Source organism: Poeciliopsis prolifica, unplaced genomic scaffold, assembly GCF_027474105.1.
Source record: "Poeciliopsis prolifica strain line A6 unplaced genomic scaffold, Auburn_PproV2 SCAFFOLD006, whole genome shotgun sequence".
In the NCBI taxonomy this organism is placed as follows: domain Eukaryota; kingdom Metazoa; phylum Chordata; class Actinopteri; order Cyprinodontiformes; family Poeciliidae; genus Poeciliopsis; species Poeciliopsis prolifica.
Genome location: NW_026562381.1, coordinates 3837074 through 3861797, shown reverse-complemented (window position 1 = coordinate 3861797; position 24724 = coordinate 3837074). Strand labels below are relative to the sequence as shown.

Here is a 24724-nt window from a genome sequence, read left to right as displayed (position 1 = left end):
TACAAATCAGAGTCGCCCATATTTGCTGATGTACCTGCGGCTCGCTGAGCGTGGCGTGGCGCTCCATATATAGGCATTCCTGCTCTGACTGGAAACAGCCTTGCGTCTATTCTCAGCCTCTATTCAGAGGCATCAGGGAGGGGAGGGCTGGCAAAGAAAAAGGCTAAAATTAGAGGTACAGTAGGAAAAAAAAGGAGTAAAAATGGAAACGGAACAACCTGATCCCACAATGCCACGAAAGATGAAGAGACATAACATAAAATAAACCAAATATGCATCCCCCTATAAGATTTGCTCCACAAATTGAATTAGAGGCAATTTTTAACCCAAAACTCGACATATCTAATGATGCAAAGCCTTAGGCGTTGCATTTTTTTTTCTGCAAGTGAACATTTTGTTCCAGCACTACCTGCCGCAGTGGTGCTTGATGGAGGTGAGATCACTGCACACAGCTGACTGCTGCTATCTTCTGGAAAATTCAAGCACTGCACCTTCAAGGAGTCCACCGAGTTACTGTGGTGTATAACAATATTAAAAAAAAAGGTTAGGAGAAGGCCAAAGGGACAGGAAGGGTTCAAACCTCAATGTAGCTTCAGCAAATCCAATCCTACCCCGACTAGGAAGGAACAAGGAAGACTCAGTAATTAAAACAGACATGGAGGTTTACAGTTTCAACTCGTTTGGTAGTAATTAGTAACATTTACTGAAAACATGTACTTCTAGGAGTATTTTTATCAAGCTGAACTTTTACTTCTATCTCTACTATTATTTGAGTAAAATTTCTGGATTTTCTACCCACTGAATGAAAAAAAATTATTGTTTTATCCAATAATTCACCAAAGACATGTGTTTTTTGTTAAAGTTAGTAAGTCTTTTTATCATTATTATTGAAACTGATTTTGTTATTTTCTGTTACCTATGTGAATTATTGTAATTTTTGTCCTTAAAATACCAAAATTTCCACTTAACTTTATATTTTGATCCATCAGATGATGTACATTTTAAATATTGATTGACAATTTGACCAGTAGACTTTTAACCAAATACTTTTTTACTTATAATTTCTTGGATCACTACTTTTTCATTTTACTTGAGTATAAATATGTGGAAGCAGTGCCCAGTTTCTGTGTGCTCTATCCATCTCTCCTTTCAGTCAAGATAAAGCAACTGAATTACTTACAGTGTCACTGAGACAATAAAAACACTTACATGATTTGAAAAGACAAACTGCTCTCCTTACATTTTGTGAACACAAAAGCTTTTAATGATATATATATATTTCTCATTATCGATGCAGATTGTGGCTGTTTTAGTAGCTGGGTGAAACGCCAGCGCCATCTTGTGACCTAATCAGGGTAAATCAAACCATAAGCTGCAAACGCAGAGCACACAGAAGCTGTGTGAGATTTCTCTGCAGTTTTAGAAGCAGCCAGATGGAGTGATGAAGAAGAGGAAAATGGATCTGATGAAGGACTGCAGCCATGTTTATTGAGCCACATTGTTCGGGAAGCAATCACGACTCCAACATTAATCACTAAACGATAACCAGATGCATTTATGGAATATTTATTCATCTTTAATTCTGGTTTAATTCAAATAATCCAGTTACTTTGAATAAACTGCCTCAACTTCTGCGTATCTTTCAGAATCATGGCTCCTATTTCTACATCTTGAGTAAAATTTTTATACTTCTGATAACTGCAGTTTATATGTGATATTATAGAAAAACAGCAACACCCTGCATTCATAGTTTTTTGAGAAATATTTACTTTTAAAAATAATAGTTCATCTTTTCATATGCTGTAAGTGTTTTTTTTTTTTGGGCAACTTAGCTTATTAATCTTTATGGTAATGTCCAATGCAATATGCGCAACAAAAACTGAGGACTGTGAACAAAAACTGTTGTTTTCTTCAATGTTCAGTTTGTGTTGCTTTTATTTTTATATCAGCACTGGCAATAGGGCTTGTAAGTGAGTGAATGCCCAAATATGAAATCTTCTTAGACCAAGAATCGGTATCCAGGAGGGAAGGTCCAAAATATGTTTGGGCGCCAATTGTGCCGGTGCAGTGCGAGGTTGGAGGAGTTAGCAGTGGTGGTTAGCCACACTAACCAGAAACAGCAGGAAACACTGTTGAAGTATTCCACACTTTTCGATTTATTTCTCCACGTGCTAACATTATGATGTCATACATGAGAACAATAACGACAGGCAACCGCCCCGCACCTCGCCATCACTGATCATCTCTACAAGAACATGGGAAAGAGAGATGAGTTCTTACTCTGTACAACAGCACGACAATGCAAAAAAGGAATAGGCGCCCCCTTGTGGTGACACCCACTAAGCAATATAATGACTTGTTACAAAGGCTCTCTCCGCACAATCTCAGCGCCACCAGAAATTGTGAAAACCCGCCACCTGGCTCTGATTGGTTGTTTCTGGTTAGCACTGGGAGAAGCCAGAGGAGATAATTTTTTCCCCACAGATTATCTGTCTCATACAGTCATACGTTACAGAGCCCTAGTATATTTTCAGAAAAATATTTTTCCCCATGTTCCCGAGAGGGCTCTGTACTAAGAAACTCATAAGCACCATTTAGAGAAAAAAAAGTAAATTTGCATCTTAAAATGAATACTTGACACAGCTTCACAATGACAATAAAAAACAGCTTTGGATTTTTAACTAAATTGACATTTTTACAGAGGCAGATTCAAAATGCAAGAGTCTTCATCTTCCTCGTCTCCTCCAATCAACAATCCTCATAAAGCCCACCAATCAACAATCCTCATAAAGCCCAGCGATTTCTACACAACCTCACATGACCTTACGATCTGCCGTAAGGTCATGATGCCACTTTGTAGAGATCCCAGGCCTTCCTTTTCTTTCCGCCCTCCTCTTCTTTTTTCATTTAGAAAGCTCCTGCTGCTCGGATCCACTTCTCCTCTTTCTCTGCTTTGATCAGGAGGATCTCAGTGATGGTGAGATGAAGCTTCTTGAAGTTTCGTCTCTACCAACACTACCATGGCTCCTGATGCCTTGCAGTCCCTCTCAATGGCTTGGCAGGCATCCTTATCTATCCTACTGCAGTGTTTCTCAATTCCAGTCCTCAGGCCCCCTGCTCTGCATGTTTTAGATCTGCCTCTGATCCAGAACAGCTGATCCAAATGATTGCATGACCTCTTCTGAAGCCGTTCAAGTACTGCAGAAGTCTGTTAATTCAACCCAGATTCAATCCAGGTGTGGCAGAAGGGAAACGCCTGCAACATGCAGAGCCGAGGGGCCTGAGGACTGGAATTGAGAAACACTGCCCTACTGACATCTCTCTACATGCACCTTCCATAAACCCTTGAAGGCATCATTGTCCCTTTGCTATGCTTGTCACCTCAGTTTTTCTTGTACTATTATTCTGCAGGCACCCATCTACCTTTGCCTTTACTCACCTTTGGGCTGGAAGCCCAAGACATGGGCTTCCATCTCATATCTTTCCTTTCAATTCTCAACCAGTCTATACATATTCCTCTCTGCAGGTCGTCTTTTCCTCTGGTTGTCTTCTCAAGCATTCTTTATCATTTCTACTCTTGATATTTTCAGTGGAACCAGCTCCTCTTGTTCTCCAGGTGTCTTATTTGGTAAAACTGCGTGTCAGTGTTTTAATGGCACGTGAAACGAATCTTCTCAAAGAACTTTCTTTTGGCTTCTGCTGCTTCTTCAGTTCCTTTACGAAACAGGACACAACTACGTTGTCAACTAAGTTGTGCTCAATAAGGGCCAGCGTACTTCCAGAGGAGCAGCCTAAAGTTTTTGTGATGTTCTTAAATACTTTCTGGCACAGGCGATTGATGTCTTTCTCCTTAATCTCAAATTCCTGTGTCTCCACTCTGGCCCAGATTTTCCCCACAAGCCTTTCTTCTGTGGCTTCCAGGTGGTCGGGAAAGAAACAGGCCTTTGCCTTCTTTACACTTGTTGACATTAGTGATTTCACAAAAAGGCGGACCGTCTGTTTCCTGTCTGTCTCAGACATCCCAGAGGATGGGATGTCTGAGAACTTCTCTGCATTAAGAGTTGATCTTCTCAGCTGTTCGATTTGCTTCCTCTTTTCCAGAAGTTCAAGGATCATGATGGTGACGTGTTCCATCAAACAGCTGAATCTTAGACCCACCTGGAGCCACTGTGTGAGGTCTTCCTGGTCCAGAGGAGATTTGGCCGCCAAAAATACATGTTTTGAAAAAATCATGTCAAACATCTTTGTGCTCTCCGTCTGAAACTCCTCTTCAATACCCATGACTGCAGCAAATGCCTGAGAAATGATGTTGCTCATGTTGGGTTTAAAGTCTTTGTACTGGCACTGGCAGTTCTTCATGATATCCAGAGTCACGTCTGAACACACCATTGTCATGAAGTCTAACAGATCTCCAATCCTATTCTTGATGTTTTCATCTGGACATCCAGACGCCAGATCTTCCCACTTTCCTTCTGGAATATTGTGGATAAACTCAGTGATTGCAGGAATCACTAAGTTGTCCACAGTAACCTGGAGCGCATTTCTAAGAACAATCGAGAAACTCATCTTTCTGCATTCGAATCTTCTAACTGCTACCACTACAACCGATTACGAATGTGACAGAATTTTAGCTAAAGGATTCTTATAAGCCCGTCCACCTGTTACGTAACAGGGCAAGACGAGACGTCACGAACCATGACGCGTCAGCACAGAAATCATGCAGCTGTGATGTATTTTTTTAATTTTATTTATTTTTTTATTTTAACAAATTCGGCTGTCGAAGGATGGAGACACGGCTGCGGCTACCATGTGACGTCACACTTCTGTGAACTTTGTAACTGCGCAGCTGCTAACCAGTTGCTATGACAACAATGAATAAGCCATAAGCGGAGCTCTTCCCTTTTCCTACCTAATTTATAAACAAAAGTACATTACAACTATTATTATTCTTGAGTACTTCACCCACCTCTGTATAATACTAACATAAATACTATAAATAGTCAAATTTACGATAAGATTAGCTTATATCTGTAAGCTAACACGGTAGCATACGTGTATGTTACATGAAGTCTTTTACCAGGCCGATTAAACACTGGCACTCTTTCAGGTCATTCAGTAGTGAACTACGTCACAATGAGAGATCGAGGCAGCTTGAACACATCTGCTAATTTGTTTTCATTCTCTGTCTCATACGGCTCGATTTCGACGCAACACTGTGACATTTTCAACAACAACAAAAAAACATGTCGGCCTATATGTATTTTTTTAAGTTACAAACGGAAGCTTCAAATGTGATATCTGTCCATACCTTTTAACGGCCGTTCGTGCTAGCAGCAGCCTTCCACGGCACCAAGTACATTATACTGAATACATCCGGGATATTGCGCGCATGCGTACAACGCTGGAGGTCAACAAGAGTTCTTTTGTTGCCATCCCAGGAAATTTCATAAAAACCCTCAAAGTTGTTGTACTTTATTGACCTCAGTATTGGGAAATAGTAATTGCACTGAAACTGGAATCAATCATCTTTATTTGTTACTCTATTATTATTATTTATGTATTTATTTTTGCCAACTCTTGCTTTATTTCTTATGTTATTTAACACCAATTTCAATCTGTGAAGAACTTTTCTTTGGTCTGTTGAGGTTGTTGTGCCATTTATATCTATATATACTTATATAAATTCTTTATTTTACATTTTTATCCTAAGCAGAAGTTTGAATTCCAAAGTGACACTGTAATGAACAAATTATAATTTGGCATGAAATGCTGAACTTGTAACATGTCTTCAAATATTAAAATCGTTAACAGTGCTTTCAGAGACCAAGACTTGTCTACTTTCTTTGGATTGTAAGCTATTCAGCCTCAATAAATTTAAAATTAACATGTTTTTCAATAGAAAACATTGCGTTTTTGTAGCTAAATGTTTATTGACACCAGAACTGATAATTATAAATAATTGCTTTTGTGTACCCTCAAAAATCACCCCCATATTAAACAAAACTTTAGTTTTTTTGGTAGAAGCTGAAACAAGATATTTGCTGAACGATAGCAGTTCCTCTGAAATTCAACAATATCAAAAATATCTTTGCATCAGGAATCCTTGAGACTTTAACCAATAATTAATGTGCTGAAACTTTCAGATCCCAGAAAGATTGAAAAAATGTGTGAAATAGGGAGGAAACCATCTGCACAAAGTGTCTTAGAGCCAAACCGCTTCCAGAAGTGTTAATAATGGATAATAGCATCAAAGAGACTAAAGATACAAACCCTACAGAGGCAGAACAATTATCTTCTCCACTCTTCAGCACCAATAAACTACAGTCATAAATACTTTCAGAAACACAGCTGATGTATTTGTTCCAGACAAAACAAACCAGGTAACTCCTTGTTCACATAAAACTTTTATTAAACAGGTTTTAACCGAATATAGTACATGTATAAAGTCAAAATAAACAAATATGGGAAACTATTGGAGGTTCTTATTTCTTTTTCACTGCTGCGGCCTCGGCTGCGGCCGCTGCAGCTGCAGCAGCAGCGTCCGCCTTCAGCTTCTCCTCTCTCTGCTCCAGGAAGACTTTGTACTCATCTGCTGAAAGACTGGACAGAAAATAAAGCTAAATTATATCAAGGAAACACAGATTTACCACAACTCACCCACAAAAGTGTGAGCAATAAAAAGCTGTCGCGCTGTGGTTTAATCTTAATAAAACTGGATGATCAGACAGAGAACAAATGCTTTGCTGCAGCAGCACTGAACCAATCATCTTCAGATGAATACACCATTAACAAGGTAACAATACCAATTTATCCTCTGAGGTTACAAGCAATAAATCATAATGTGCTGCAGCTGCACGAGACGTTAGGTTTGACGGGTTTCAACAGATTCCTTGAAAAGCATTTCATTAAGGAGGCAAAAGAATGTCTCTGAATAATGAGGAAGAGAAAAATAAACAGAGGAGCTTCATGAATGATAAATATCTGTCTATGTGAAAATGGTGCAGAGGAAGTTTGTTTACAACCAATTCTCTGCAAAAATAATTATCTTTGGTCTAGTTTCAAGGGCAAATTGCTTAGTACACTTAAAATAAAACAAAACTAACTAATAATTATATTTATGTTATTTACTAAGGTGATTACTGGTTGGTTCAATAATTTATTTTTATAATATTTGACTGAAAGAAATAGTCTGATCAATTAACTCATCATTGTATATTGAATTTAAAATGACCTTTAACCTCAAACAAAACAACATGAACCTAGATTTGAACACTTAGTCAGATAATGAAGTGAATTTCCACAGAAAAATAAAACATGATTTTCTACAAAATCAAAATCCAAACATGATAAATAAAAAAAATTCTACCTTTTTTATTATAAATTGTATTTTAAAAGTACAAAATTGCTGTGTGAAAATTAGCTATTTTATAGATTAATAATTTGTGGACCAATTAAAGAAATTTCAGATCGTTAATGGCTGAATGAACTAATAATGAAGTCAGAGTTGTGATTTAAAACTCAAGGACTTCCCAATTTCAAATTAAAAATCCTTCCTTTTCACATTGAGAAACTTACAATGTTGCAAAAACCTGCTTTGCTGCACATGTTTTTCATTTGCATTAGGCTCAATAAGAGCAAATACCAAACAAAAATCCGGTATTAATAATTTTACAGTTTCTCTGCTGACCTCCAATGGACATTTGAGGTCATAGCAACATAATCTGACAGAACTGGTCCTCAGATTACAGATTCTGAGCTTACTCGTTGACAACTTGGATTCCCAGCGAGCGGGCTGAGCCTATGATGGTTTTGACAATTGTCTCCAGGGAGGTGTCCCTTATCTTGAAGCATTCGTCTTCACCTTTGACCTTCGCGATCTCATACACGGCTTTCACCGACACCATACCCGCCGTCTCATGGCCTTCACAGTTAGAACAAGAAAAAGAGAAAGCAATTGTCAGCTTGTGCAAGTCAGAGAAAGTTTTATGGCAACAACTAATGTTTATTTGAGGAATCAGTTCATTGATTACGCTGACGATTAATCAGTTAATCTGATAAAGAAAATGGAATTAATTGAAACACTTCAGCAACATATTTTTCTACAATATTATATATCCATTAAAAGATGCAAAAATCAAATCACCTAATTTGGAGAATGCCCATTTTATTGCCTGAAATCAGGAACATAGCATTTCTTTAGCTATTCTTGATCATTTGTAGCAAATAATGTATCTACAGCTAAAAAAATTCTTCAAATTTCAACATGTAGAAAACTCAACCTTTCTGCTTGACTTTCCAGAACTGTTTATTATAGTTTTTGGATTTACTGATTAATAATTAAATAACAAAACTTCCTTAATAAGAGACATTTTTACAGAATTTGAATCAGATGACGCTACTTGGTGTCTTTTCTTTTCTTTTTATTTTATCTTAAATGAAAAAAAGTGTACATATTTTGTATAGTTTTGGCTCAATCGTTGCTCTGAGTGAGTTGCTCTTTCAGCAAATTGCCTTTTTTCAGTCTGTATTCTCAAGGTTATGATTTAGTTGATGATTGTTTCAATAAACAATTAATCACAATTAATCGTTTCGTTCCTACAATGTTTGAAGGAGTAAACACAGTGAGTAGGAGGCGGATGTGAGACCAGACCCAGCTGTGGAGTTTGGCAACAAGGTTGAAGATAGCTTGGAGCAAAAAGGTTGAAATCCAGGAAAAATCTTCTTCCTGTGTGAGATGCAGTGCTCCCTCTTCTCATGAATAAAACATCTCAACACTGACGACATGGAGCGATTCCTGCCACAGTCAGGTTAGAGGACACATCGCTCTCACCTGTCTTGCTGGCACCTTTAGCGATTCCTGCCGCCTGTTTGAGGAAGTAAGAGACGGTGGGCTGGCCGATCTTCAGATCATACGTTCTGTCAGGCTGCAGAGACAGAGCAACAATTCATCATAAAAAAACTCATCATTTCATCACAATCATTTACATTTCACACATCAGAACCACAAATTTAATTCTATGTCAATGGAATTTTGCAGAAAGTTTACAAATACTAGAATTGATTTATTTTTAAGCAATAGATAGTTCCCACAAGTCTGAGCCAGAAGTAGCCGTGCCACTGAACCGCCATCTTGGTAGGTAAATGTTATGCAAAGCATAGATAAACTGTGGCTTCAAGACAAACATAAAGAAAACATAAAATTATTGCTGTTGAGACCAACCCAAATGAGACAGATAATGGAAATATGTGAGAAAACGTTAACAAGCTACCTATTGAACACGAAGAGTGCGTACAACATGACCTGAATTCAATGGACCCATACAATCAATATTTAAATGAATTTTTTAGGATGTACAAACTTCATTTGAATAACGAGGTTCTGGTGACTGGTGGAGGAAGTATATGTGACAAACACGTAAGGGTTAGCTAGCAGTTAAAAGCTACAGAAGCTAAGCTAATTTTGCTAGTTCAGCAGTAAGCACTACAGTGTATACCACTGATATTTATCTTAGTTTTACACAGAGGTGGAGAGAGAACTCAAAAATAAGTTAGATAGGAACGAGGCGAGAGCTACTTCTAAGTGTTGCTACTGAACTGATTTATATAAATTCTCAGTTTGTTTACTGTCTTTTCCTCTGGTCAGTCACATCATTTAAACAGAATTTTTACACCATTTGAATAGAAAAATTGTTTCTGAATTGTGACCCCAGAAATTGGAATCGAACCGGTACTCGCTGAAATTGTCTAGCGATAAATGATAATAATGTTTTGTAATGGCTTAGTGAATTCAAGTGAATATGTGGAGACTAATTTGTGCACAGTTTTATTTCTTGTGTAATGACAACCTCTGCTCAGTAACTGGTTAAGATCGCCGGAGTCAAGGCAAGAATACCAAACAGCCGAGGAGCAGAGCCAAACGAGAGACCAGCTGGAGCGATCTGGAGCCCAGAACCTACAGGCGATTCTGTCTGCGGGGGCGAAGTGTCCTCCGCTCTGTTTTTACAGGATGTGGTGAAGAAGGAGAGAAATCCTCTTCATTGATTTACGATAACTTTAACATTTGTGAGTCTGAAAATCGGCCCGTCTGTTGACAGTTTTTCTGTTTCAAACTGAATCTGTTTTAAACAATTGTTGAAAATTGACACAATTCTGAGGCCAAAACCAGAACTTTTTCATCAGGTTATTAAATTGTATTTACTTCATATTTTTGCATTTAAAGAAAATATTTTATATTTCCTTTCTCTGTGTTTTATAGAAATATATTTATAAATAAACAATAAAATAAAGATGAATGTTTTTTGTAAAATAATTATTTAACATTTTCCTGTTTTTCTATTCTGTTTTGAGAAAATAAAATTATATATTTTGTGTTTCTTGCTAAACTAATATTTCATAACTCTCACAAATATTTTTCAGTAAACAAACAAAAAAAACAAATAATCTTTGGAGATTTTTTTTAAGAGTCTTTGCATTTTTTATTTTTAAAAGTTGTTACATTTTCTGTGAAACATATATATATATGTATATATATTAAGCCTCAGTCCATTTATAAATCCTAGCTTTTAATGACTTTTTTGTATTTTCTGGTGCAATGGCATTTCTTAATTGGGTTGCTTATCTAAGGTTATTGCTTCTTTATTTATTTTTTAACCCCATTTGCAGCGTCTGCTCCAGATCACCAAAACCTGGTCACTGATTTCCCCGTACTTTCAATGTAAACACCAAAGTTAGAACTAAGTTTTTGACATGACTGCGTCTGTATTAAAGGATCTGCAGAGATGCTGGTTTCCATCCAAACCTTGGATAATTTGCCAAGTTTTAAAAGATTTAAAATGCTAAGTTTGCTCCTCTTTAGATTATTTTGGTCTCATATGAATCCTCAGAAGAACAGTTTATTTTTATTCACATCTTTGCTGGTTCTCTTTACAGCAGGAAAAGCTTTTAAGACAGAAACAAACCACTGAGTTTGGACCTTGTTATGTGTGAATAATCTCCACTAAAAGCGTCTTTTACACTCATTTAATCCCCCGGTAATTTGATAAGACACCCCAGCTAACTCTGAAGGCGACAGAAAACCCCACATCCTCATAAAATGGTAATAAACTCACTGGCTGTATTTCTATTTTCCTCTTTTGCTTTCCATGTTGTCCTCAGGAGCAAACTAAAAATAATCTCATCAGCCTCACTGAGTTATTCTGTCCCTTTTTTCTCTGCCACCTTGCTGTAAAAACAAAAACCGACACACTGATCCAATCAATGAATCATCTGGTGAAAACTTTGCTTTGGATCAATTTTTATCTGTCTCATATAAAACAGCAAACAGCCGACCGTGGGCTGGACTGAGGCGACCCGACGGAGCTGGTGATTTGTCATCAGCATCGAGTTATCTACCAGCAGTGACCTTTCAGCAGAGGAAACTGAATTTTTCTCCATCTAGGTAGAAGCTGTTGCTTGTTATTTCTTGTCCAGGAGTTTTTCAATAATTTTTATAAAATGAAACAAGCATGTTCACCGGGGGTCTAATGACGAGGGGCAAAATAAATAAAAGAATAGCAACAGCTTCTGCGCGGGAGTTTTTAAAACATCTTTAAAAAACAATTGTGAGAAATACTCCTGAATATCTTAGCAACTAAAATAGCGCAGCAAAGGAGATGAAGGTATCTGCCTCGTTTTGTCCAAACATTATATTACGTCACGAGTTTCAGCAATTACTAAAATAAAACTGGTTGTTTGCCAGACTAATATCAGTTTGCTTCGGTTGTTGGCTGAAATGTTTTAATAACCACTGTATTAATGTAAAGACGCTGTTTAATATTACAACACTAACAAATGTTACTTATTATGCTTCCTTGAGCAGATAAGGAAAGCTCAGGGGTACATGACATTAGGTTTTGTGTGAACAAATAATGAGATTTTAGTCTGTTTGGCCACGCCCTCCAGTGGGTTGCTAGGAGACAGGTGGAGCTCTGCTGGGGTTGCTCGGTAACCGTGCCTGCTGATTGGTTACATCCCGGAGGTTTTTGAAACAACTTATCTTTAAGGCATTAGAAAACGTATATTTATTTTATGCTTTATTTTTTAAGTATTTTTCAGGAGCAGCAGAAACCCAAATGGAAGTAAAAAAATACAGAATGTGGATTTATTCTCTTTAATATTACATAAATATGAACATCATATCTGACTGGTTTGTATTGCAATGAATACTGTACGGATACTGAAGATATGGCTGGAATTGTAATTCTCTTTGCTTTAGCAAAAATTGTGTGGTTTTTGTTTTTCTCAGTCCTCAAATGGCTTAAGAGCAGATGAACAGTATCTGAACGGCATGTCTCTAAGAAATACTTCTGATACAGAATTTAAAGGTCCTTTTGTTTTAAAAGATGTGTTTTTACAGATTTATTACAGTATGAGACAGATACAGTGAAAGGACTGATCTCTTCCACCTGTTCCCTGAGCTATTATTGCCGTCTGAAGAAATGCAGCCAAAACCAATCAATCAGAGCCAAGAGGAGGGTCTTAGCGCTGCCAATCAACCTTATGTACCCATTGCTAAATGTGACAATGTTGGTAACATTTTATCATTACAGGAAAACCGTTTATCCGCTGGGATTGGTGGCTTTAGCAGAGTCACCAGCGCCACACGGAGGGTGATTGACAACACTAAGACCCGCCTCCCAGTTCTGATTGGTTGTTTGCAGTTTGCACTGGGAGAAGACAGAGGAGATACATTTTTCACAGATTTTCTGTCTCATACCAAACTGTTATGACATGGTAACAGTTTGTAAAATAAATTTTTTCACAAAAGTTACATACTGCAGCTTTATTCATCATCCTTCAGTGGATACTTCCTTATACACCAGCTTTCAGATGATTTGAAATGACCTTGATGGAGCTTAAATATTTTCTGCTCTGCTTCTGTACGTGGGAAAACCTGCAAAGCAGCTTTAAATAAGTCAGGAAAAGTATTGATTAAAGAGTGATAACCAGAAAGTGTGGCTCGTTGAAAGAAAAACGTATTAGCATTATTTTTGCTCACAACTTAAAAAGAAAACGCTAGTTTCTCATGCAGAGGCATCCATTTACCGTCACCGCTCCTGGTGATATTTATCTGTTAACCTTGTTCATATTTGTGATGAACTCAGCCGCCTGTTAACTGATGACTACTGTTACATCTTCATCAGTCTCACAGCAACAAGGGTCTTTAAACAGGAATGTACCTCGAACTTCTCAGTCTTTATTAAACCGAAGAAGAGCAACTGCTGAACAAACCGTCTGCAGACTGAGAGAAGGACAATGCAGCTCCCTCTGTTGGCACAGCCGCAGTTGATTCAATATTTATTTATGCATTGTGATGTGTCACAGTGATCTTTTATTGCCAGCTGAAACGTTGGAGCACAGCATACAGATGAGCAGCTCAAATTCAGTCTGAAGGGTAAAAATCACCAGAAAGTGTGGAGTGTATCAAAAAAAGTATTCACACCCCCGGGACTTTATACTGTTTGTCACAATAAAACCACAAAATATCTTGTAATTTCTTTAAATTACATCATTATGCGAGATGATCTGTGAACTTGCAAATTTGCTGAGTTGCATCTCCACTGTATTTCTACTTGTTTGAAAAGTGTAAATTGGAGAAACTGCTTACATATATGTGAATGTTGAGGAACACATGTATGGATTGTGAACCATGGTGTACATCTACAAATCTCTACAGATCTTTGCTTTTTGACACTAATTGAGCTATACCTCTTGTATCTACGATGCCCATAATGCAGCGCCATGCTGCTGTCGCTTAAACAGAAAGAGACTGAAGAGGAGAAAAGTAGAACAGCTCAAGTGGAAACTATGGATAAAAAATTAAGTCCACATCACCAGTTTGGCAGCATTTTGGATATTTGAAATAAATAAATGAATCAGTAGTTTTTACGTATAAAATTATTGTGATGCGTTTTCAGCCATACCAACCAACCCTCAAATATATTGCAATAAATGCACAATCATTTACAAATTAGGTCATTTTATAATTTTCTTCAGCCTAAAGCCACATTTTACAGGTTCTCATTAGTGAAAAAATAAAAATCATGAGTCCTTTCCATTACAATTCATAAATGAAGATCATTTTCAGTTTATCTCTTCGATAAAACTCAACAAAACACGCTGAAAATGTGAGGAGTGGCATAAAGTTTTGCATAGCCATCTCCATCTGTTGCCTGTGGCTTCAGATTTCTTATTTAACACACAGAAATGTTCGGCTCCATCTGCCCAAACTGCTCATTTGTCCTTTAAAGCGATCTGCTGGAAGCCGCTGACGCGCCGCAGCTGAAATGCAGCAGTAAAACGAACACATCTATAATAAACACAGCATGCAGAGCAGCAACTCCCACCAGCAGATGGCACTAATGTGTAAGCCCCTGCTGTGCTGGCTGAGCTGTTGCTGGATATTGCGTCGGAGACTAAATTCATGCCTTTTAAAGGATTAGGCTCACCCCCCCCCCTTTTCAGCACAAATCTCATTATAACTCACATTCAGCCGACTGGCAGGACACAACTCCTGATTTGAAACAACACACAAAGTGAGGAGGAGGTATGACGAGTCAAAACAATATCTGCTGGAGTAAAATGCAAACTAACACCCATTTTCTGAGTAAGTCCCCTCTCCTCCGTGTGTTTAATGCCTCTTGACTCCAAGCTCCTCTGGGCATTGTTGCTTCATTAATGAATGCAAATAGAAAGGCTTACTTCAGTGGTGGAGTATGAATAATGGAGGCACTCCAGTGATGCTATGCAGCTTGCAGTGGGATTAACCCCATTTGAGGGAGGGATGGGTGTTAAGAGAGAAGGGTCAGAGATGGGTTGAAGAAACGCACCTTGACGTGGATCTTGATGGGAAGTGGGATGCCTTCTTTCAGCTCTTTGGTTTTCTCATTGAAGTCCTTGCAGAACTGCCCGATGGGGATCCCTTTCTGCATTTTATAGAAAAAAAAGAGAGATAAACGTGAAAAAACGATGAACGGCTGCATTTAAAATGCATGAGCTCACAGATCATCCAGCTGAATATCCATCAGAATACAGATGGCACAACTGCTGTCAGTCAATCTGTCAAACGCTCGACTATATCCACATGGGATGAAACGATTAATCGGATTCAAAGCGATTAATTGTCAATTTAGTAATCGATTAATCATAATCTGGAGTATATAGACTGAAAAAAAACATTCACCGCAGTTATTCAGTCAAAACTGTACAAATATATTTCGATTTTCTACTTAGGATAAAAACACTTTCCCCAATAAATATGTTTTATCCAAAACTCCAGTGAAACCGCGTTAGCTTTGCCTGTGGCTTCACTAAAACGAATGCTATATGATGGCATTTAGGGAAAAAAATTTTTCTTTTCTTGTCTAAAAATAGAATTGAATAACTTATTTTTATTTGCATCCTTTAATTAATTTAAAATATTGCATAGAAAAAACAAAGACGCTAAATGAAAAATCAGTTGCATGTGCCAATTTTTTTTATCCAATTATTGATTAATCGTCAGAATAATCAATGGAATAATTGATTACTTTTGGGTGTTTACTTGATATTTGCTACATTTTCAGCTGCTGCGGCTCTCTTTCTCACTGCACTGTGTCAAATGAACCAAACCTTTTGAAAAACCTGTTCACCTCCTGACCTGTGGGGGCACTGCAACAAAAACTACTGAAGGAAAAACATGAAAACCTATAAACAAGCATCAGATTTTTGCAGTTGTAGGATTTTTCTTCTGTGTTTGGTGAAAGACCACAAGTGGTTTTTCTCGCTAGCGCTAGACTCTTCTGTTTGTTTTGGTTGTATGTATCCAGAATGCCTTGCGCTGTAGTCCACTTCCTGTTTCCAGAGCAGCCTCCGGTGGGCTTGTCATTCGCATTGCGCATTTGAACCGCACCAGAGTTCACTTCAATCAAACATAAACCAAGGTTCGTAGGCAGACCAGGGTTCGTTTTTTTTTTTTTTAGTCGACATCAGAGTTTGATTGTGCGTTCACACGTCACCAAATGAACTGGACTTTCTAGACAAACAAACTGGAATCAAATTAAAGCAGAGTAAGAGTGCATTCACAGCAACCCTATTTAGTTTGCTTTAATCAACTTCTTGTTCTTATACCTAGAAAATCCAGTTCATTTGGCGAGGTGTGAATGTGCAATCAGACTAATGTGAACGGACTCTGGTTCACCTACAAACCTTGGCCCGGTTGAAGTGAACTCAACCGATATGCGGTTCAAATGCATATCCTAACATCATGCATACCAGAGACTGCTCCAAAAGCAGGAAGTGGATGAAATCGCTTGGCATTCTGGGTCAATAGCGCTAAAAGGAATGTGCCAGTCAAGAACTCGCAGAAGAAATGGTTCATGCTTTTTGTTTTGTTTTTTACCAAAGACAAAATCCTACAACCGCTAAAATTTGATGCTACTCCATTTTTATTTACGTTTTGTGAAGAGAAAGTTGTGTTCAGAGGCTTCTTCTGAGGCTTTTGTGTCGTTTCTTTCTTTCCAGGTGCAGCGCCATCACAGGTGAGGAGGGGAACAGGTTTTCCAATTAGTTTGGATCCTTTGAAACAACAGAAACCCAACAGTTGAAAACTTCACAAATTTTGCAATTTTGATCCCCAATCAACCAAGTCTACTGGACTATCAGGTGTGGGAACACCCTGAAGTAATCATTAGTGGCAAGCCTGAACCATTCATGTGCGCGGTCCAGGAAGTGAGTCCAGGCCGTGCTGTGGAGCGGCCCGGAGCCAGAGCGACCCGGTGATGAACGAGCTTCCATTTTCCTGGCTCCTGCAAGGCCAACTGGAGCGAAAGCAAAATGGATGGGTGACATTAAGTCAACACCCGGCCAACGCTGCGTTTCTCTTCGCAGCTGAAATCGGGGGAAAGACTAATAAAAAATCAAATTAATGCAACTGAATTTTAAGCTGACCTTCACCTGCCATCTTTCCCCAAAGGCAACACGCTGATTGAAGTGTTCATTTTAGAAATGAGGGGGAAAAAGGGGAAAGATGTTTTTTATTCAGAGTTTAATGGAGTTGTGAGCCTCTGCTGCTCCACAACAGAGCAGAACCCACTTTAATAATGACTCTGATGAAAAGTCAGTCACCCTGAGACATCCGTCAATGACAGGCTGGGTAAAGACATTTATACGAAGCTAACGGAGCGGCAACTTTTCCGAACATCATCTCTCCACTAAAGGTTCCCGGAAGCACCTGATGAATGCAAATCAGTCGCTGCATCTCTGTCACTTTATTAGCGCCTAAAATGTGCCGCGTTTCCCACTCACTTCTCTTTGCAAACACAACAAAGTGATGTTAAAATAACAAGCAGGTTGGCTTTTTTAGAGGTTTGGGGGTAGATTAGAAGATCATAAAGGAAGAATGAAACACACCCTCGTCCCTGGAGTCCTCAGGCTTTACCTTCCCCCCCTTCCTACTAATTAATCGTAATCCCATGTGACAAGCTTCTCCCCCTCTCATAAAACAACACAGGAAAGGTAAACAAGGAGGGATGGAGCGGTACAGGAAAGTCTAATTAAATATGGATTAATATAAAGGCTGTGATGTTGGGCATGAGTCAAAGCAAACCCTCGGGCTCTGCCTTGCACGTTCAGCACCCACTCCTTCCCCTCTGTTCACCCCCTGTCGAATAATGACTCTCCAACAGACTCAGACAGGCTTTCACTCGCCACACAAAGCCATGAAAAAAGGCCAGGAGATAAAGCCTGACACCTCTAAAACGTGCTTCAGCGCAGGCAGTAGTGGGGAGAACGCTAAAGATAGAGAGGCACGGTCTGTCAAAGCAAAAATACATGAAAAGAAGCAAAGAGTCACGGACATGACCCACCAGAGAGATGATTAGAATGCAATAAGCTCATTAAGAAAAGTACAGATGCATCTGTCTGCGTCCATCTGTTCCTGCATTTAACATCTGTATCTCCTAGTTCTACAATAAAGCAACTGGAAGCAGATCTTGACCCGATTTAGATGACTTGACTCGAGGTTTCTCTTTGCTATCAAGGATCTTATCTGGCGGAGTCTGAGCTCAGATTCAACACTGTAAAAACCCAAAACCTTAAGTATGTTTTTGATCTAGTTTCCTCTGCAAAAACATTTTCAATAAGACAAAACTAATTACAAGTACATTTTCAGCAAAATATGGGAGCTTATTTTACGTCATTAATTCCTTAATATTGATGAAAAATAACTAGTTCCATTCTCAGATTATTTCACTTATGACAAGACATTTCCACATGTTTTAAGTGAAATAATCTGCCAATGGAAAAAGTTAATTTCTCTCTGAACTGTTCACAAAAAGTTGGGAGGATTGAATTGTTGAAAATGTTCTCATTCAACAAAGACATAAGTTTTTTTTGCTAGAACAAAATGGCCAAACCAACTTGTTAGCTTCTTGAGTTAATCTGAAGGAAGATTTGAACACTGTGACGCCGTGACTTTCTCCAGCTGAACAGAAACAAAACAGGAGTTATTGTCTTTGGATGCACAGAGGAACAATCTAGAATCAACACACAGCTTCAGTCTGCAAATACAAATACTACTGAATATTCTGAGACACATAAACACAATTATAAAGTCGGTCTTCTATCACCTAAAAATGACTTTCAGGATTAGAGGAGTCACTTTTTCTCCCAGTGCTAACGAGAAGCAACCAATCAGAGCCAGAAGGCGGGTCTTAGCGCTGTCAATCACAATCTCGTGTGAAGCTGCTCCTCCTCCTTTCACTTCTTTCTTGCTCTTTGCTCCTCTGCTGCTAGCATATGATACTGTTAATGCTAAGGCTAGTTAGCATGACACGGTTTCATAGAAACATTAAGTTGGTTCTGGCATTAGCACATTTCACAGGGCGGACATGAGGTTGATTGTCAGCGCTAAATCTTTCTGATCAGAATTCATTGTGATGTTTAGTAAAATTTATTATTAGGTCAGAAATTTCAAAAATGGAATTTGAAACAAGAATTTAAATTATTCGAAAGCAAAATAGTATTTATTTTAACTTGATATTGTTAAAATATTAGAGAAATGAAAGGGCAGTTTTATTATCTGTAAATTGCAAAGATAAGTTAGAACTCCCAATTTGAGATTAATGAGCTATCAGAACTTAAAAAGCTAAATTAGACATCTTGTTTCTTGTTAAATCGACTTCGTAAACTTTAATTTCTGAGTTAAAACCGAAACAATCATCTTGTTGACTTAAATTGCATTTTCAAGGCAGCAGATGAACCTTCATTTTCAAGTTAAATGTTTTACAGAGCGCCTCTGAAAGCTGGTAGACATCTTAGTCACACGGTTCAATAAGTTACCTGCAGTAATCTGTGGTACTGAAGCCGGTCTGTCCTGCAGGCTTTGAACGCAGCACGGATTTGGCATGTCATGAAAGCCTGGTTGATGGTTGGCTCCTCCGGCTCCACATGACATTTATCAGCGAGAAGAGATCTGGAACGGCAACATCCATGCGCCGGCCAAATTGCGAACCCCGCTCACCGCATCTGAGCATCTAATCATCCACAGGCTCAAGCTGCCGGATAAAACCTCGTTTCTCAACCGTGTCTGATTAGGAGCTCTCCAGAATAAAATGGCTGCAGCCCTTGAACCGCGGCGCAGGCCTTCCACGCCGCTGCCCGTGGACAAGGACGTCTTCAAAGCCCTTTGAGATCCTGGGCGGCGGGATTAGACACTAATCTAAGACGATATTTCCTCGCTGTCAAATGCGGAGTTGAGTAATTGCGATTCGAAACCAGCGCGGCGGAATGAGTTTTATTACTCGTAATTATGGGAGCAATTAGACATCCGCAATTAAAATGTGAGGAGTTTCCGTTTGATTCGACCCTTTTGCTGCTGCTGTCTTTCCTGACACTCCGTCCCTGTTAATGTGATTGGCCTTTCAGCTTCACTAACTCTTTTTAACGAGATGTGGCGCTGGCGTGGAAGTGGGGAAAGAGACAGCGGAGGTGTATGGAGGCTGTCAAGAGCGACTGTGGTCAGTATTTGAACAGTGGGACGCAGAGTCCTCATGAATACGGGCCAGAGCGCTGCGATGTTTATGCATGAACGCTTCGTCCTTGTTTTCTTCTGATGAGACGCTTTAGAGGAGATGTGAGCTGCTGACGGCGGGGAAACTCACCGTCTTCTTCTCTTCCTCATTTGGTGTCACATCGAGACGTTCATGAATCATGATGCCAAACAAAATGATTCACTGAGGGTCAAACGGTTCCAAACCAACTTTAACAAATGGCTGAATCTCCTTCAGGACTTCAGGCCCCGAGCATCACACTGCCACCGCCGTGTTTCTCTGCAGGTATTTGATTTTGCTGCAGTGATTAATTTTATGAAACATGGCCAAATCAAAGAAGGAAGGAAGGACAGAAGAAAGAAGAAAAGAATGGGTGGATGAAAACAAGAACGGCTGGATGTAAGAAATAAAGGACATGAGAAAATATAATCAGGTGAAAAAGAAAGAAAGGACAAAGAAAGGAGTTGAAAAAAGGATGATGGATGACAGAAAGAAAGGAGGAAAGGAAGCATGAAAGGATTAAAGAAAGAAAGGACAAGAGACAGGATGAAAAGCCGAAAAAAGGAACGACAAAAAGAAGGAAGAATGAAAGAAAGAACAAAGGAAAGTAAAATGGATGAAAGAAAGGATGAACAAAGCAGGCAAAATGCTAAAAAGAAAGAATGGATAAAAGAAGAGATGAAAGAAAGAATGAAATGATGGATGGATGGCAGAAATAAAAAGAGAAAGAAAAAAGGAATGGAAAAAAGGCTGGATTAAAGAAATAAAGGACAAAGGAAAGATCACAGAACAAAGAGAAAAGAAAGGAAGGATGAAAAGGAGGAGAAAGAAAAGGGCAAAAGAAAAAAAAGGACAGAAAGTTGCAGCAACAGGCCGATCAAATATGAAGATAAAGTGTGGGGGTAAAAGCCGAGGCAGGCAGCAGGATGAATTGCCCCTGGCCTTGGAGGGCAGCAGGATTAATTGCCCCAGGCAGTCGGCATGGAGGTCTGCGATGGCGACGGAGGTGTTGGAGTGAAGAAGAGGTGGAGGGAGGCGAGGTTAATTAAACCCTTTAGTGTGAACCGCTCTCATTCATTACCTTCATTAACTCGTTCATTTAATCTGCGGCGCCGTTTTGTCACGCGCTTCCCGCCGCGGCGGATCCGGTCTCACGCCAAAACCCTTCGGCTTCAGGGGGCCGAGTTAACTAGGATACCAAAAACTACAAAACATCGTTTAAAGAGACACACGCAGCTGAACTCTGAGCTTTACAGGGTGGATTTAAAAACAGGAAATAGAGACGATTTTCAGAGTGAAATAAAAGAGCAAATAGAAACTAAAACAGCTAAACCGCTTTTTAAAATTTAGCCTTGATATTAAATATTTAATAATCTGAATTCTTAAAGTATGAAAAAACAGATATTTGTAAAAAAGGGAAACATTTTTACTAAACAAACACTTTGAGGAATTTCAGTGTGAAGCTGCAGATGTTTAATTTAGACAAAAAAAAGGAAAGAAAAGAAAAAGGAAGGGAGGAATAAAGGATGGAGGCAACAGGGAGAAAGAAAGGAGGGAAAGAACAAAAGGAAGAAAGGATGGATCCAAGAAAGAGAACAAATAAAAAGATGAATAAAATAATGGATGCTTTCATCCATTCTTTTGGAAGAAAGAAAGGACAAAGGGGAGAAAGAAAGAAAAAAGAACAAATATTTGGAAGAAAGCAAGAAAAAAACAAGGAACAAACGAAAAATGGACAAATGCAAGGATGGAATAAAGAAAATGGACCAAATGTCAAAAGGAAGAAAGAAAGGACAAAAGAAGAAAGGAACAAATGGAAGGATGACAGGAAAGACGACGGTGGAAAACAAAAGCGATTTTGAAAAGAGCCGGTCAAATCAGTGGAAAGTCAGCGGAGCAAAAACAAATCTGGGATTTGTATTTAGAACAAAAACCAGGTAAGCCTCTCATTCATCGGGGGTTTCTATTGTTGCTCTAAATAGACACAACCTGCCCGCTCTGCTTGCACCTGGCACCAGAAGAAGAAGAAGAATCAGCCTTTTGAGGGCCGGGTGAAAGCAGAGCGAGCGGCGAACAAAATGGATCGCACAACTACAAAACATCCCATTTTCAACTCCATTAGCCCTCCCTCACAGACGCCACACTGTTGTGCTTTTTGCCACTTCACATGATTAATCACGTGCAGCGGCTGAACTGCAGGCAGCGTAGATGAATGTAGGAAGAAATAACACATCGACACACACACACACACACACACACACACACACACACACACACACACACACACACACACACACACACACACACACACACACACACACACACACACACACACACACACACACACACACACACACAGGTGAGGGGGAGTCAAAGAGACCTGCTGACATCTGGTTTGAGTCTGTCATGGAAACCGCTCAGAGTATTTATGGAGCAGCAGGGAGATTTTTATCTTCAAGAGCAAAAACCTCAAACATTTTGTTTGACGTCTGCCTGCAGATTTCTTATTTTCTAAGAATGTTGGATGGATCCACTGCAAAAACACAACAGGTACAAAATTTAGTCTAGCTGGTGTGAACATCTTAAATGGGCGTATTATGTTTTTAATCCACATTGTGTCATTTTTTTTGTTAGCATTGAGCATCGCTCTCTCTTCAGCCTGAGTTTGTTGACAAAAGCCAAGTGCTAACAGCAAAACGTCCAATTTTCAAGTTGGGCCCAGGGGGATTTCACTGATTCATGACAATGCCCGGGTTTTCATCGTTTATCGCATCATAAAACAATCATTGCATGTGTAAATTTTTTTGCACAAGCTGCAGAAACATTTGATCTTTTCCACATTTCCAACACATTATGACCACAAACTTCAGTGTTTTTTTATTTTATTTAAGGTGTAACTAACCCGAATCGGTATCAAACGATATTAAACCTCAGATATCAGTATCGGTATCGAAAGTGAATAAATGAATCAATGCATCTTCGATTCAGCTGGTAGAGACTTTTAGCTGCAATTCTGGCAAAAGGTGGTTTTATAAAGGATACCATGTTGGAGAAAAAATACAAAATACATACAAATATGTGAAAATGTTCAATTTGTGTGAATTCTTTTCCAGTTCTGGTTGTGTCTGTACATATGAAGGTTTAATAAACAGGTGTTTTAATATAACTCTTCCCCTCATTTAAGGCTTTTTGTTGTAGCTAAAGACAAACAAGAAATGCACCAAAACTTGAAGATTCTGGGAACAAAATGTTTCCATGCTTCTCTGCTGCAAAGGAAACAGCTATAACAGTTACATTTCAGGCTCTGCTGTCAATCACACATCACATAAAACTAAAGGTTGCTCAAATGCACTTCTGCTACAAACCAAAGAGGATTTCTGTCTCTCGCTGTTTGTCCCCTTTCTGCAGATTCTCGTGTGGCTCTGTTTATTGATTACACAGAACAAGCCTCTCAAACTCCTTCTCTCTGCTGGAGGCGAGCTGCTCTAGGCTTCATTATCAGCTACCTGCAGAACTGTTGGCAATCAGCTTGAATTATGGGCAACACAAGAGCCAGATTTTGACAAGGAAGATTAATGTTTGGAGTTAAAATCAGGCGACATCTCTGGTTGAGGCCTCTCGTCGTGATAAGTTGGAGTAAGAGCAGGAAAATGACTCCTGCGTGTTTGTGGAGGTCACTGCGTGTTGCACGGCAGTGACAGCAGACTGTAACCTCATGCGTCCTTCCAAACTTCCCCCTATCATGTCCGAGGCAGAAAGTGATGAGTGCACAGTACTGTGGACAGCCGGGCCGCCTGGCTGCCCACTCGTCTATTCTCCAGCTTTTATTTTTTTTCCTCTGTGAAAGTGAGCCAGTGAGCAAGTGACCTTCAACCACACCCAGTGGGAAGAAGAAAAGACAAGAAGGGAAAGGAGATGAAGCAGCATGGATAGAAAAAAAGAGAAGACGACTTGAAAAGCACATACGCTATTATAAAAAAAAAAACACTGGAGTGAGGAAAATGGAAAATCTCTCCTCTCTTGGAAGCCATCGGAGCGGGGAGCTGAATCTGACAAGAAAGATGACTCTCCATCGCTCTTCTCTCCAGTCTGATTAAACCTCTCACTCCACAATAAACCCAACAGTCTGCAAGCCTCAGAAATGAGCAGAGCTGAGGACCTGAGCCTCGGCTAAAAATGTTAAAACCTTGAGGCTACGGCGATGCTATGACGTTCAAAATGTGTCTGACAAAGGAACCGAAATTGAATTCTTGAAGACGTAATGAGCCAGACGTTTCCAAAGATTCATTTTTCCCAACAAAATCTGTCTGTGAAAATTCCCAATCCTCCTCTTTGAACACGCACAAAGCCGCCAAACAGAAGTTAATCTATAACAGAAGGATAATTTCCTCGTGTGACGAAGGCAGTGAGCAGACAGAAGGAAGGCTAATTAAAGTTGTAACATCTGCTTTTGGAGCTCTAACTCTGTCTGCAGGGCAGAAACATCTTTCGCTCCACTTCCGCTGCGTCTCCTTTAAGCGATGATGGGTAAAATAAGCTTTCTGCAGAAAAACAAAAAACGGTTCTGAGAGCAGTGACGGTTTTTGACATGGGTCATGTCCAAACCTCCCGTCTGTCAGCAGGAGAAACCAGGTCGCCGGAAGAATAGGAATCCATAA

At 39.3% G+C, this 24724-nt stretch overlaps 1 protein-coding gene and 1 long non-coding RNA gene across 8 annotated transcripts in view; both read right to left on the bottom strand.

The window, feature by feature from the left end:
- LOC129360382 (uncharacterized) overlaps positions 1 to 5378 on the bottom strand; it is a 32617-nt gene extending 27239 nt beyond the window's left edge. For all 5 annotated transcript variants that reach the window (XR_008606031.1, XR_008606030.1, XR_008606032.1 and 2 more), the window contains exons 1-3: positions 5309 to 5378; positions 410 to 513; positions 35 to 147 (exon numbers count right to left, since the gene is read on the bottom strand). This is a non-coding gene — a long non-coding RNA (uncharacterized LOC129360382). The remainder of the gene's footprint in view (positions 1 to 34; positions 148 to 409; positions 514 to 5308) is intronic.
- Positions 5379 to 6385: 1007 nt separating this feature from the next.
- LOC129360379 (39S ribosomal protein L11, mitochondrial-like) overlaps positions 6386 to 24724 on the bottom strand; it is an 83142-nt gene continuing 64803 nt past the window's right edge. For all 3 annotated transcript variants that reach the window (XM_055030555.1, XM_055030554.1, XM_055030553.1), the window contains exons 3-6: positions 14868 to 14963; positions 8831 to 8924; positions 7762 to 7921; positions 6386 to 6600 (exon numbers count right to left, since the gene is read on the bottom strand). In XM_055030555.1, coding sequence (XP_054886530.1) covers positions 6483 to 6600; positions 7762 to 7921; positions 8831 to 8924; positions 14868 to 14963 — 468 coding nt within the window. In that variant the 3' untranslated portion in view covers positions 6386 to 6482. The remainder of the gene's footprint in view (positions 6601 to 7761; positions 7922 to 8830; positions 8925 to 14867; positions 14964 to 24724) is intronic.